The sequence below is a fragment of the Glycine soja genome, chromosome 6 (assembly GCF_004193775.1).
Source record: "Glycine soja cultivar W05 chromosome 6, ASM419377v2, whole genome shotgun sequence".
In the NCBI taxonomy this organism is placed as follows: Eukaryota; Viridiplantae; Streptophyta; class Magnoliopsida; order Fabales; family Fabaceae; genus Glycine; species Glycine soja.
In genome coordinates this window covers 44,479,528-44,491,454 of record NC_041007.1, presented here as the reverse complement: position 1 = coordinate 44,491,454, position 11,927 = coordinate 44,479,528, and the positions used below count along the sequence as shown (strand labels likewise).

The following is an 11,927-nucleotide window of genomic DNA, read 5'->3' as shown; positions in this document are numbered from 1 at the left end:
ATTCAGTTATGTTTTAGCAATATATGCACGCATAGGAAACAAAAAAATTGAAACTTGAATTTTTATAATTCCAAGATTTCAAATACACACATGGCATGGTTTTGAAAACTACTATGATACTGTATGCCAATGAGTGCCTCTACGTTATGCGTGACAAATAATTTGTCCGTAGTAACTACACCTGCATATGCATTCAGTACAAGAGTCACATTCAAAAATTTCTCATTGCAACATTTAGAGTAAGGATCTTTCAGATTTGAGTTGAAAAACAAGAAGATGAATTTACCATTCAACGTTAACTTTTACTATATATAAAAACCACAAATAATCTTGGGTACCGGCACAACACATCTTTCTCACATTTCACTCAAAAACTTCAAGTAATATAATTGTTCCTTAATTGTCACACACACTACGCTAGCATGGTTGCCAAAAATCATTTCTACCATATTGCATTTGCAATGCTTCTCTGCATGGCATTCTTGGCTTTTCAAGTCACATGTCGCACTCTCCAAGATGCATCCATGTATGAGAGGCATGAGCAACGGATGACTCGTTACAGCAAGGTGTATAAGGATCCTCCGGAAAGTTTTTAAGGAAATGTAAATTACATTGAAGCCTGCAACAATGCCGCCGATAAACCTTACAAGTGAGGCATTAATCAATTTGCACCCAGAAATAGATTCAAGGGGCATATGTGCTCCTCAATCATAAGCATAACTACTTTTAAGTTTGAAAACGTGACTGCAACACCATCCACAGTGGATTGTAGGCAGAAGGGAGCAGTTACACCGTCAAGGACCAAGGTCAATGTGGTAAGTTCTTGATAATTTGTTTCACAAATCAAATTAACTTGAATGGTCATCTAACCACTAATTTACCTTGTATTGTAGGATGTTTTTGGGCGCTTTCCGCTGTTGCAGCAACTGAAGGAATTCATGCGCTGTGAGCTGGAAAATTGATCTTATTGTCATGAGAACCAGAACTTGTTGATTGTGACACAAAGGGTGTGGACCAAGGTTGTGAGGGTGGTCTTACGGATGATGCTTTCAAATTCATCATCCAAAATCATGGACTCAACACTGAAGCCAATTACCCCTATATAAGGGTGTTGATGGAAAGTGCAATGCAAATGAAGCAGACAAGAATGCTGCTACTATTAATTACTGGGTATGATGATGTCCCTGCCAACAATGAGAAGGCACATACTTCAAAAAGCTGTGGCCAATAACCCAGTTTCCGTAGCTATCGATGCCAGTGGCTCTGACTTTCAGTTTTACAAGAGTGGTGTCTTCACTGGTTCCTGTGGAACTGAGTTGGATCACGGTGTCACTGCCGTGGGGTATGGTGTTAGTGATGATGGGACTGAATATTGGTTGGTTAAGAACTCGCGGGGAACCGAGTGGGGTGAAGAAGGTTACATTAGGATGCAAAGGGGTGTGGATTCTGAGGAAGCACTGTGTGGCATAGCTGTGCAAGCATCTTACCCTAGTGCATAATCTTAAATCTAGATACAATTATACGTATCTTTTTAAGCATTGATTCCTGATATAGGTCGCGTATACCACTGTATCTCCTGCGTGAACACAACATTGTACACTGTACTTGTTATCATTTATCAATCAATTACTTTGCAATGAAAAATGAGTCATGGTTATGACTGATGAGTTATAAAATACAAGCTAATTAAAGGTGTAAAATCCTAAACAGAAAGAAGAGAAAAGTAGAAAGGCAGAGATCCTGAGTGAGAAACCAATTCTCTATAAAAATATGTATTGGTAGTCACTACAATGATACAGCGTGTTGCTTAAACACACAGAGACATGCTCCATGAAATATGAATCTGTCATTCTAATGGTCCTTCCCCCTTCCTGCTCAAGAAACGGAGATTTTTACAAGGTGAGAAGACGCCTATTGTACCAAATGTCTTCACTAATCTATGTTAGTCTCCTACAGTGTGAGATTTATTGTCAATTCAAGCAACATGTTATACGTTGGAAGACCTCTTCACTGCAAGGAATTGTGAGGCCACCCATGGGATGATCATATCCAAACTCTTCCTCAGCTTGAGTCAACAAGTCCTGGAATGAAGGTTGGTTCATGTATGATACGGGAATCACAAACCGCTTCATTTTCTCCCCGACATAGACTGCAAGATAGCCTTTTGGCGCATCCACCGCATTTGATGCCTTTCTGATACCAGGTAAACGAAAACCCATTGTTGTATTGATTTGAGAAGAGAATTTCTTAAGAAAAGTGTTGAGAATTTTGAATGCTTTGGGATGTGAATGATTTGTGTTGGTGCTAAATGCTTGCTGCCATGAATATATATATAGAAAAGCATATGTAAGAAAACATCGGCTGTATGAATTATTGGTGAAGGAGAGCTATGAGATAAGATAAATGGGACCAACTTAGAGACAAGGGCATATGGTGTTGTCTTGAGGACTTTCTCAAGAATTAAGATAATACTATCCCTGCTTATCGAGTGAAGGCTAACAGATTTCCCAACATTTTAGAAACCACATACGAAGAAAAAAAAATCAAAGTGGATCATGTTGACAATTACTAATTAAAGGGGGCAGAGACAATAAACTTAATGTGTGGAAATAAATTGTAGGCTGCTGTCGGTGAGAATATTTCGTACATAAAAAATGTGGTTCATAGTACTTTATGATCATGTATTCAGTATTGGTTTTCTTCTTACTTCCAAAAACTTATTCAGAGCTGTCAATCTGGTCGGCTTAAGGTTTACTGGTTGCTATCGGTCACATGGTAGATATATTTATCAAAATAATTGTCAGCTTACAATCATTTGAAGAAGCATGTGAGATGTCTTAAGCATATCCACCATTGGATTAGCCATACCACGATGCCTGAACAAACATTAGGTTGTCAGGTGGGTAATTTGGTGGCCACTAACTCAGAAGGTGAGGTACGTATGCACTCCTATTGAACTTCCTATTCCTTGAAAGAGACCTCTGAGACAATACCATGTGATCCTTTCTCCCTCAGTAGACCCCATCATGGCCCACTGTGCAATTGGATTGCAGAGGTCCTAGACATTATATATACACAATTTCTAGGGTTTCCAAGCAACACAAGTCATCCCATTCCTGAAGTATCAGAACTCAAAAATTTCTTCCGCATACGACTTCTTTGATATCAGTATAATACTTGTTGTGTGGAGCAACAGAAAATAATGGGTTTTCGCATAGCAGGTATTGTTAGGCGGACTTCGTTTTATACAACCCAAGCAGCCTCCAAGAGGGTGGACGTACCAAAAGGCTATGCTGCAGTCTATGTTGGAGATAAGATGAGACGGTTCACAATTCCAGTATCATACTTGAACGAACCTTCATTTCAAGAATTACTCAGTCAAGCAGAAGAAGAATTCGGATACGATCATCCAATGGGTGGTCTAACAATACCATGCAAGGAAGAGGAGTTCCTAAACGTTACCGCTCACTTGAATGAGCTGTAATTCATGCTAACGGAGATTGAGATAGATTAGATGAGGCAAATTTGTACAGATGGCATTTTCTTTTTTGTACAGAATTTAAAACCTGTTGCCTGAATGAGAATGCAACAAAAGACATTCTTTAAGCACTTTTTTCTTTTTCCAAATCTCAATTATATATTGAACCGTAACATTATCATATTTAACTTGATATATGTCAGCAATAGGCTATCAGCTAATTAATATTGGGAATTAAGCACAGTAATCATGTTGGAGATATTGACCAACCTGGATAAGGGCTGTTAATTAATGCTTCCCTTGCTTATTTTTCAATATATGTCCGTGATCTGAACAAGGAACGCACAACGCATTAGTTTTCCTGAAACAGTTTTTGCCGCTAGCCTGTTGCTTTATTTTCTATTTAATATGTGGCTCATTCAGTTCCTGGTTTAAGCAACACAAAGTAATTGTGTATCTTGAGTTAATTTAGTACTCCCTTCCGTTCTATCATCACCCCAAAAGCATTATCATTTTCCAAGGGTCATTCATTCTTCTATTTTCCTAAACAAGATTGATTATTAGTTGTTACTTGGGCAGGAAAGCATGGATTGTCAGTACTGTGATATTGCCCCAAAATAGGAACTCTAATCCATTCAATTTTAATGAATAGTAAACAGCAGTCTATTATGCATGGCCAATAATTTTTCCCTTTCCAACTTATTTCTGTTTGTTAAATTTAAATTGAGAATTTGGATCACCGATTTCAAAGTCAAGCTGCATAAAGTATTTTGGGATGCTATAATTATGATATTATTGTTTGTCCGTCATAATTGCAACCCTCGATGTTAAGCCCATTGTTATTTTACACCTGCCTTGGCACCAAAATTTTAATGAAATATATTTTGACTTTTCCCAAATTAATTTATCTTTCTCATATATGGTCCTAGGTAAAATTATTTTTGCTCTACCCTTGCTAGGAATCATGTGTTATATTTCCGTTGTAAAATTTATCGGAACAAATTAAAGTATTTTTTTTTTTTTTACAGAAACCAACCTTGATCATACAGGGTGAAGTGAACATTGTAAAAAAATAACAGAAAACACAGAGGAGTTGCTTTGAGTAGTTGAATTCATTGTCATTACACCAAAAAAAATAATGAAATACTGACTTTTGTCATTCTATAATCTTTCTTTTCCCTCTTTCTCGAAAAGGGAGATCTTTACAAGTTGAGAAGACGCCTATTGTACAAAATGTCTTCGCTAATCTATGCAGCCTCCAAAAAAAATTGACATTTATTAATTCAAGAAAGAAGTTATATGTTGGAAGACATCTTCACTGCAAGGAATTGTGAGGCCACCGTTGGGATGATGATATCCAAACTCTTCCTCAGCCTGACTTAACAAGTCCTGGAATGAGGGTTTGTTCAAGTAAGATACGGGGATCACAAACCGCCTCATTTTCTCTCCGACATAGACTGCAAGGTAGCCCTTTTCCACATCCACGGCTTTTGAAGATGCTTGGTTTGCAGAAAATGATGCCTTTCTGATACCAGGCAAACGAAAACCCATTGTTGTATGTGTTGAAATTAGGGACAGAGTGTCCAAAAAGACTTGTAAATTGAAGATGGAATTTTTGAACTACGAATGCTTTAGGATGTCAATGATTTTGGTTGTGCTAAAACCTTGCAACCATGAATATATATAGATGAAAGAATTTGTAACAAACAGTTGGCTACATGAATTATTGTGGGGGGAAGGCAATGAGATAAGTGATGGGACCGACAGGAGACAGGGGCATATGGTGTTGCCTTGGAGGACTTTATCAAGAATTAACGTTGCATGTTATAGTAGCTAAGATAATCCTATCTAATTTTCTGGTGTGAATCCACTTGAAATAAAACAGATGTATGATGTCAAACCTCAGAAATATAATGGTCTATGATCTCTTGCTATCTATCTGTGTTGCCTTATAATTCATCAGTCAGAAAATACCTTCCAGTTGTACTCCAGCATAACATGAAGAAAACATGTCCAAAGCATGCCTGCAAAAGTATGGAATACCGAATAATGCACTAAAAAATGTGAGGATACACTTAGGCACGTCTCATTTGGTTACAAGTGGAGGCTTTATGTTGGCCATTGTTTGATAAGGTGGTGTTACACACGTCAAAACAAGTTTTGGAAAAAACAAGGGCATATGGAGCTGTCCTATCGGAATTGATAGCTCTGAAACAGTGTAGATAAGATGACAACTAACACTGAGTGCATGATCGTATCACCAGGCATCCTGAACCACATTGTTTTGCTGTACGTCAAATTCTAAGTAGCAGTACTGCATGAAATTTGCATAAATGAAATTTCTGGCCCCCACCACGCTGAATAAGCTTCTGTCAACAAGATCAAATGAAGGTGGGACTCATGTTATCTACAATCACTTGTTACGTTGATTCTTAAGAAAGTCCTCTAAGACAACACCCCATATGCCATGTCTCTCATTTGGTCCCATGACTCCTATCTGATGTCCCTGCATCACCAATAATTTAAGTGCCCAACTAATGGTTCCATGCATATCCTTATGTCTATATAAATATTCATGGCCGCAAGCATTGAGGACCAACACAAATCATTCACATCATAAAGTGTTTGAAATTCAAAATTCTCAACACTTCTCTTCAACCATTCTCTTCTCAGATCAATACAACAATGGGATTTCGTTTACCTGGCATCAGAAAGGCATCAAAAGCGGCGGACGCACCAAAAGGCTATCTTGCAGTCTATGTCGGAGAGAAATTGAAGCGGTTTGTGATTCCCGTATCATACTTGAACCAACCTTCATTCCAGGACTTGTTGAGTCAAGCTGAGGAAGAGTTTGGATATGATCATCCCATGGGTGGCCTCACAATTCCTTGCAGTGAAGATGTCTTCCAATGTATAACTTCTTGCTTGAATTGAGCAGAAATGTCACAGTATAGGAGACTGACGTAGATTAGAGGAGACATTTTGTATAATAGGCGTGTTCTCTAAGTGTACAGATCCCCCTTTCTCAAGAGAGAGGAAATACAAACATAATATGTTATTCTATTGATTAATTGCAATGAATTGAGCAACTCAAGCAGCTTCGATCTCTATACTTTATGTTTATTTGTTTCAATCTTCCCTTCTCTCTGTATGAGCCAGGTATCAATATTCTGTTAGAAGTTGATAAATTTCAAATCAGTAATGGTACAAAAATGATTTCCAGGAAGGGTATAGCAGAAGTATTTTCCCTCGGACCAAGGATAGTTAAAATAATTTGGCAGAAAAAGTTAAAATGTATTCTAATAATAATTATTTTTATCAAATTAAAATTTTGAGCTGCAAGGTCCGAAGCACACGAGGTACCTTCCCTGCCGAAGCAGGTGCAAAATACAATTGGACGTAACACCGAGGTTTATTTTCTTCCTTGAATAGACATGGCCGACTCTGGTGACAAAAACTTTCTCTTGTATGATATTCACGAACGGTATGGCCCATTTTCACTAACCCTATATAGGGAGAAGTGGAGGAACCAATGCTTTTTACATAACTTCGGTCTACCAGATAAAATGAAATTATATATGACCATACCGTGCAAGAAGAATAGTTCGAAACTGTGTGGATCGGAGTTCTTACTTTATGTCCACCAAAAGTTGGCGATCTGTTCTGTTATTTCTGTGATATTTGGGGCAATACCATGGTACGTAGTAATAATTCCATGGCAATACCATAGTAGTAACAACTCCATGGCTGCTTGTTTAGGAAAATGAAAGAGTTGATGAACCTTTGGACAACGATAATGATTTTGCAGTGATGATAGAGTGGGAGGGAGTAATAATTCAACCGAAGATATATAATTACATTGTGGTGCTTAAAGAGGGAACTAAAAGAAGCACATGTTATAGAAGAATGTGGCAACAAGTGGCGAAAACTGTTTCAGGACAAAAAAGTGTTGTGCATTTCTTGTTCAGGTCATGGACAAATATTGAAATACAATAGGTCAGTTTAGTAATTAACAACCTTATCAAGGTTGCCCTGTATCTCCAACAGAATTACGGCAATTAATGCCTAATATTTATAAGCCGATAGTCTGATCATGCTGATACATATCAATAACTTAAATTTGACAATGATACTGTGTGTTATCTGTTAAACCATATCAAGATTTGGCAAAGGCAAAAAGTGATTAAACAATACGTGTCCTGTGCTGCATTAATTCTCATTAAGGAAACAGGTTTCAACTTCAGTAGAAAATAGAAATCCCTAACAATAAAAGAAAATGCCTCTTCTGTACAAATTTGCCTCATCTAATCTATCCGTGTATCCATTAGCATGATTTACAGGTCATTCAAGTGAGAGGTGACGGTTAGGAACTCATCCTCCTTGCATGGTATTGTGAGACCGCCCATTGGATGGTCATACCCGAATTCTTCCTCAGCTTGATTCAACAAATCTTGAAAGGATGGTTGGTTCAAGTATGATACGGGGATAAGAAACCGCCTCATTTTGTCTCCAACATAGACTACAAGGTAGCCCTTTGGCACCTCCACAGATTTGGAAGATGCTTGGTTTGCAGCAATTGATGTCTTCCTGATGCCAGGTAAGCGAAAACCCATTGTTGTTGTATGAGTTGAGACTTGGGAAGAGAATATTGTGAATAAGATGCAAGTTTTTGAACTTCAAATGCTTTAGGATGTGAATCACTTCTGTTGTCCTAAATGCTTGCATCCATGAACATATATAGAAGAAATAATTGGAGAGGAATCATTGGCTGCATGAATCACTGAGGTGGGAGGACTATAAGACAAGACTGATTGGATGGGACAGACAGGGAGACAAGGGCATATGGACTGCCTTGGAGGACTTTCTCGCGTGAAATAAAATAGATGTCAGGCATCAGAAATAATTAAAATGATATATGACCTCTCGCTATCCGCTGCCTTATAATTCATCAGCCAGAAATTACCTTCCAGAACATGCCCAGAGCATGTTTACAAAAATATGGAATACCAAATAATGCTTGAATAGACGTTACGTTTCACTGAGGCACGTCTCATTTGGTTACATGTGGAGGCTTTATGCTGGCCAATTAATGTATGATAAGGTGGGGTTACGCAAGTCTTCACAACTTATCCTTCATAGTTGGACCGAAGACAACACCTTGTGATATCTCATGCGTATGCCCTCCATCCATTGACAGTCACTTTCTCTGGGAATTGGGTTTCCACAGAATCTTACAAACTATATATATACACAATTCTTGGTCTTCAGTCAACACAAATAACACAAGCCATTGCATTCCTCAAGCTTCGACATTTTGGATCATTCTTTTCAAATTAGAGATTGTTCTTCTTCCTTCAATCAAGCAAAATAGAATGGGTTTCCGTTTACCTGCTGTTCGACGGGCATCGTTCACGGCTAGCCAAGCAGCTTCAAAATCTGTACAAGTTCCAAAGGGCTATCTTGCAGTGTATGTTGGGGAGAAACAAAAGCGGTTTGTGGTTCCCGTATCATACTTGAATCAGCCTTCATTCCAAGATCTTTTGTATCAAGCTGAGGAAGAGTTTGGATATGATCATCCCTTGGGTGGCCTCACAATTCCTTGCAGTGAAGATGTTTTCCAACATATAACTTCTCACTTGAATTGAGACCACAAATCTCACTGTGGGAGACTCACATAGATTAGTAGACATTTTACACTATAGGCATCTTCTCAACTTGTAAAGATTACCAATTTTTGAGTAATGACAACAAATCCAATTTCTATGCATTTCTTTTTATCAGTTACATTAATGTTCACTTCCTTCTGCTAGCTATTACAACGATATATAGGCACTATTAAGAGGTTTCTCATGCTGAAAAAAAATAATCATGACTGTTATATATATAACAGCCCACATGCTTCACAGCAAGGAAAAGCTATAATAGTATTTTGGTAGGAACTAAGAGCTTGGAACATGAATTTGATAATTCGGGTTGGGATTAAATGATTTTTACTTTCTATAATAACACATAATATTAAAATTCAAGACCCCAATCGTACACCTTTTTATTGAGATGTATCAATTATATATCAAATAATAGTGCCACATGAGGCATGTATATATATGGTATATTTTAAACTGTGAGCTGTATAAATTGAAGTACCATCTCAACTCAGCTCATTGATATAACACCTATAACGATTTTCATTTTCATTAAAGCATGATAGAATTTCGAATGAAATTAAAGTGTTGGTATATCGGTTAAGGAATCAGTAGATTTAGTAGTTGCAATGGTCAATCAATATAATAATCTATCGGTCAATACTTTAAGAATATGGGAGCTACAAATCTTGGTCATATAATCACACCGTATTGATGATTATGATTAAAAGTTATTTAGTGATGACATGACTACTTGAAAGAGGCATGTGCATACATGTTCTCGTTTAGGATAGATGATATTCAAGAAATTGAAAAGAAAAAAATTGTATTAAGAGGAGAATGGAAGAACAAAACCACAATTCCAAAAGGATTGATAGGTTGAAGAGGATTCACCACAAATATTGTCATTCTTTGATAAGAACCTAGGGTTTCAAGCATGGAGCGAATAGCTAGTAAGAAATTATCTCTGAATTACCAGAGATAATCTCAATTCAAAATGATCATTTTTTTACAAGTCGTTTAACGGTCTTGTTTACACTTCTAAGATACTTTGGATGTGTTTGATTTAGAGGAGGAAAATAGAAGATAATTGTAAAATTCAAGTAGAGTGTAAAAGACATGAATTCCGTGTGAAGAATACACAATTTTCTCTTATCTCTTCATTCCCACCCTAATCCAAACATCACCTCTTGGCCTTGCACTTTAAAGCGTCATATCAAATTTAAAGTGTCGTGATCAAAGCATGAACACACGATGTTTTGAGGGGTTATGTGACTGTTTACTAACTTTCAATGTGATTACTACTTAAAATAAGAAATGTTCTCACCAAACATGTGGGTGGATGTTATCTATTGATAGATGGACAGAATCAATTCACACTGTGTATCAATTTCTTGCATTTAATATATTTTCCTAGAATTGGTAAAAAAAAAAAACATACTAAATGATTCAATGGTTATACTCACTCCGAACTAATTTCATACTAATTAATAAAAAGTTAGTTAACATTATTTAATTTTATTAATCTCAATTCAAATGCTTTTTATTCTTTCTAAAATGTCCTTCATTATTGAAATTTGATATCATAAATAAAAATGAGTTATTAAAAATAAAATCGCTATTAAATGAAGTTTTTTTAAGAATTGTATTATTAAATAGACTAAAGTAATTATATTTATTTATATTTACGTCTGTCATAATCACAATTTTCTTTTTATAGTTAAGTTTAGAAAAGTATTTGTTAAAATTGTATTTCAGTATGTGGTATAGATATCAGCGTAAAATTTGACTTCTAGTGTCAATTTATCATGTTTGACAGAGACAAACATGTCCACAAAACAACTCACTCACACTCACATATCAAATGATAACTCTTTTTTATCGTGAGAAATTATAACTATAACTTAGACTTAAAAGATCATATTTGAATGTTAAAACTAAAAGAAAAATACAACGAAGTTTTAAGTTTTTATATGGTTATTTTTATAAACTCCTGTGAAAATAGAAATGAAAAATTAATTCTTACTAAGTTACAAGAATATATTTTATTAGACATATATGGATCATAAATAGACACAAAATACACGTTACCATAATGTAACTAATTATTAAATTAATGCTGGTATATACTTATAATTAAAAATATTAAAAATTGATCATAATAAAAAAAATGTTAAATTAAACTATCTGTTTATAATATATAAAAGCGGAGCTATTTCATATGCCACGTCAGCGAAAATGATGATGTGGAAGAAGAAGAGCTTTCTTCTATTGAGTGATACTTACAATATTCCAAAATCCTATACAAAACATTTTAATTGAGTGATACTCGTCTCCAAATGCCCCGGTCTTCTGCATTCCCTTCTACGTACCTGCTCTTCATCTCAAGGTTTTTCACATACAACTTCATCCGCTTCCAGATCTTTGGCGCATAAGAACTATTTGAGATTTGATCGCTTCACTCATTCGCGTTTAGCTTTCTTTCGATTTTCGTCAATATTAGAGATTCTACGTTCGCGATTATGATGATGATGTTATAGCTGTAGTATTTCGTGAACCATATTCATATCAAAGACCGAATTGCAGGACCTCGAATCACATATGGCAACCGACGAAACCTCAATCAGATGAATTTGGGGTTGTGCGAGCCTCTTTGCATTAAACCCCAAATCGCACGACACTCCATGAAACCTCGGTCAGACCCTCTGAATAGTGCGACACTCGATGAAAACTCAGTCAAACGAATTTGGGGAGTTGCAAGCATCTTCACATGAAAGATCGTATCGCAGGACACTCCCCCAATCGCA

General features: G+C 36.4%; 3 protein-coding genes and 1 pseudogene across 3 annotated transcripts; 2 read left to right on the top strand and 2 right to left on the bottom strand.

The window, feature by feature from the left end:
- The first annotated feature begins 422 nt into the window (after window positions 1-422).
- On the top strand, window positions 423-1,644 carry LOC114417131 (annotated as a pseudogene).
- Window positions 1,645-3,088: 1,444 nt separating this feature from the next.
- Window positions 3,089-3,651, top strand: LOC114417128 (auxin-induced protein 10A5). The gene has a single exon (XM_028382231.1). The coding sequence runs from the start codon at window positions 3,203-3,205 to the stop codon at window positions 3,482-3,484; it is 282 nt and encodes a 93-aa protein (XP_028238032.1). The 5' UTR covers window positions 3,089-3,202; the 3' UTR covers window positions 3,485-3,651.
- Window positions 3,652-4,570: 919 nt separating this feature from the next.
- On the bottom strand, window positions 4,571-5,317 carry LOC114417130 (auxin-induced protein 6B). Its single transcript, XM_028382233.1, has one exon. The coding sequence runs from the start codon at window positions 5,027-5,029 to the stop codon at window positions 4,757-4,759; it is 273 nt and encodes a 90-aa protein (XP_028238034.1). The 5' UTR covers window positions 5,030-5,317; the 3' UTR covers window positions 4,571-4,756.
- A 2,341-nt stretch (window positions 5,318-7,658) lies between these two features.
- LOC114417129 (auxin-induced protein X10A) lies at window positions 7,659-8,201 on the bottom strand. The gene has a single exon (XM_028382232.1). It carries the CDS (start codon window positions 8,089-8,091, stop codon window positions 7,813-7,815), a length of 279 nt encoding a protein of 92 aa, XP_028238033.1. The 5' UTR covers window positions 8,092-8,201; the 3' UTR covers window positions 7,659-7,812.
- Window positions 8,202-11,927: the final 3,726 nt, after the last annotated feature.

What these genes read in the sequence shown, in the direction of transcription:
- LOC114417130 (XM_028382233.1), bottom strand. Translation starts at nt 5,029, where the DNA reads ATGGGTTTTCGTTTGCCTGGTATCAGAAAGGCATCATTTTCTGCAAAC.
- LOC114417128 (XM_028382231.1), top strand. Translation starts at nt 3,203, where the DNA reads ATGGGTTTTCGCATAGCAGGTATTGTTAGGCGGACTTCGTTTTATACA.
- LOC114417129 (XM_028382232.1), bottom strand. Translation starts at nt 8,091, where the DNA reads ATGGGTTTTCGCTTACCTGGCATCAGGAAGACATCAATTGCTGCAAAC.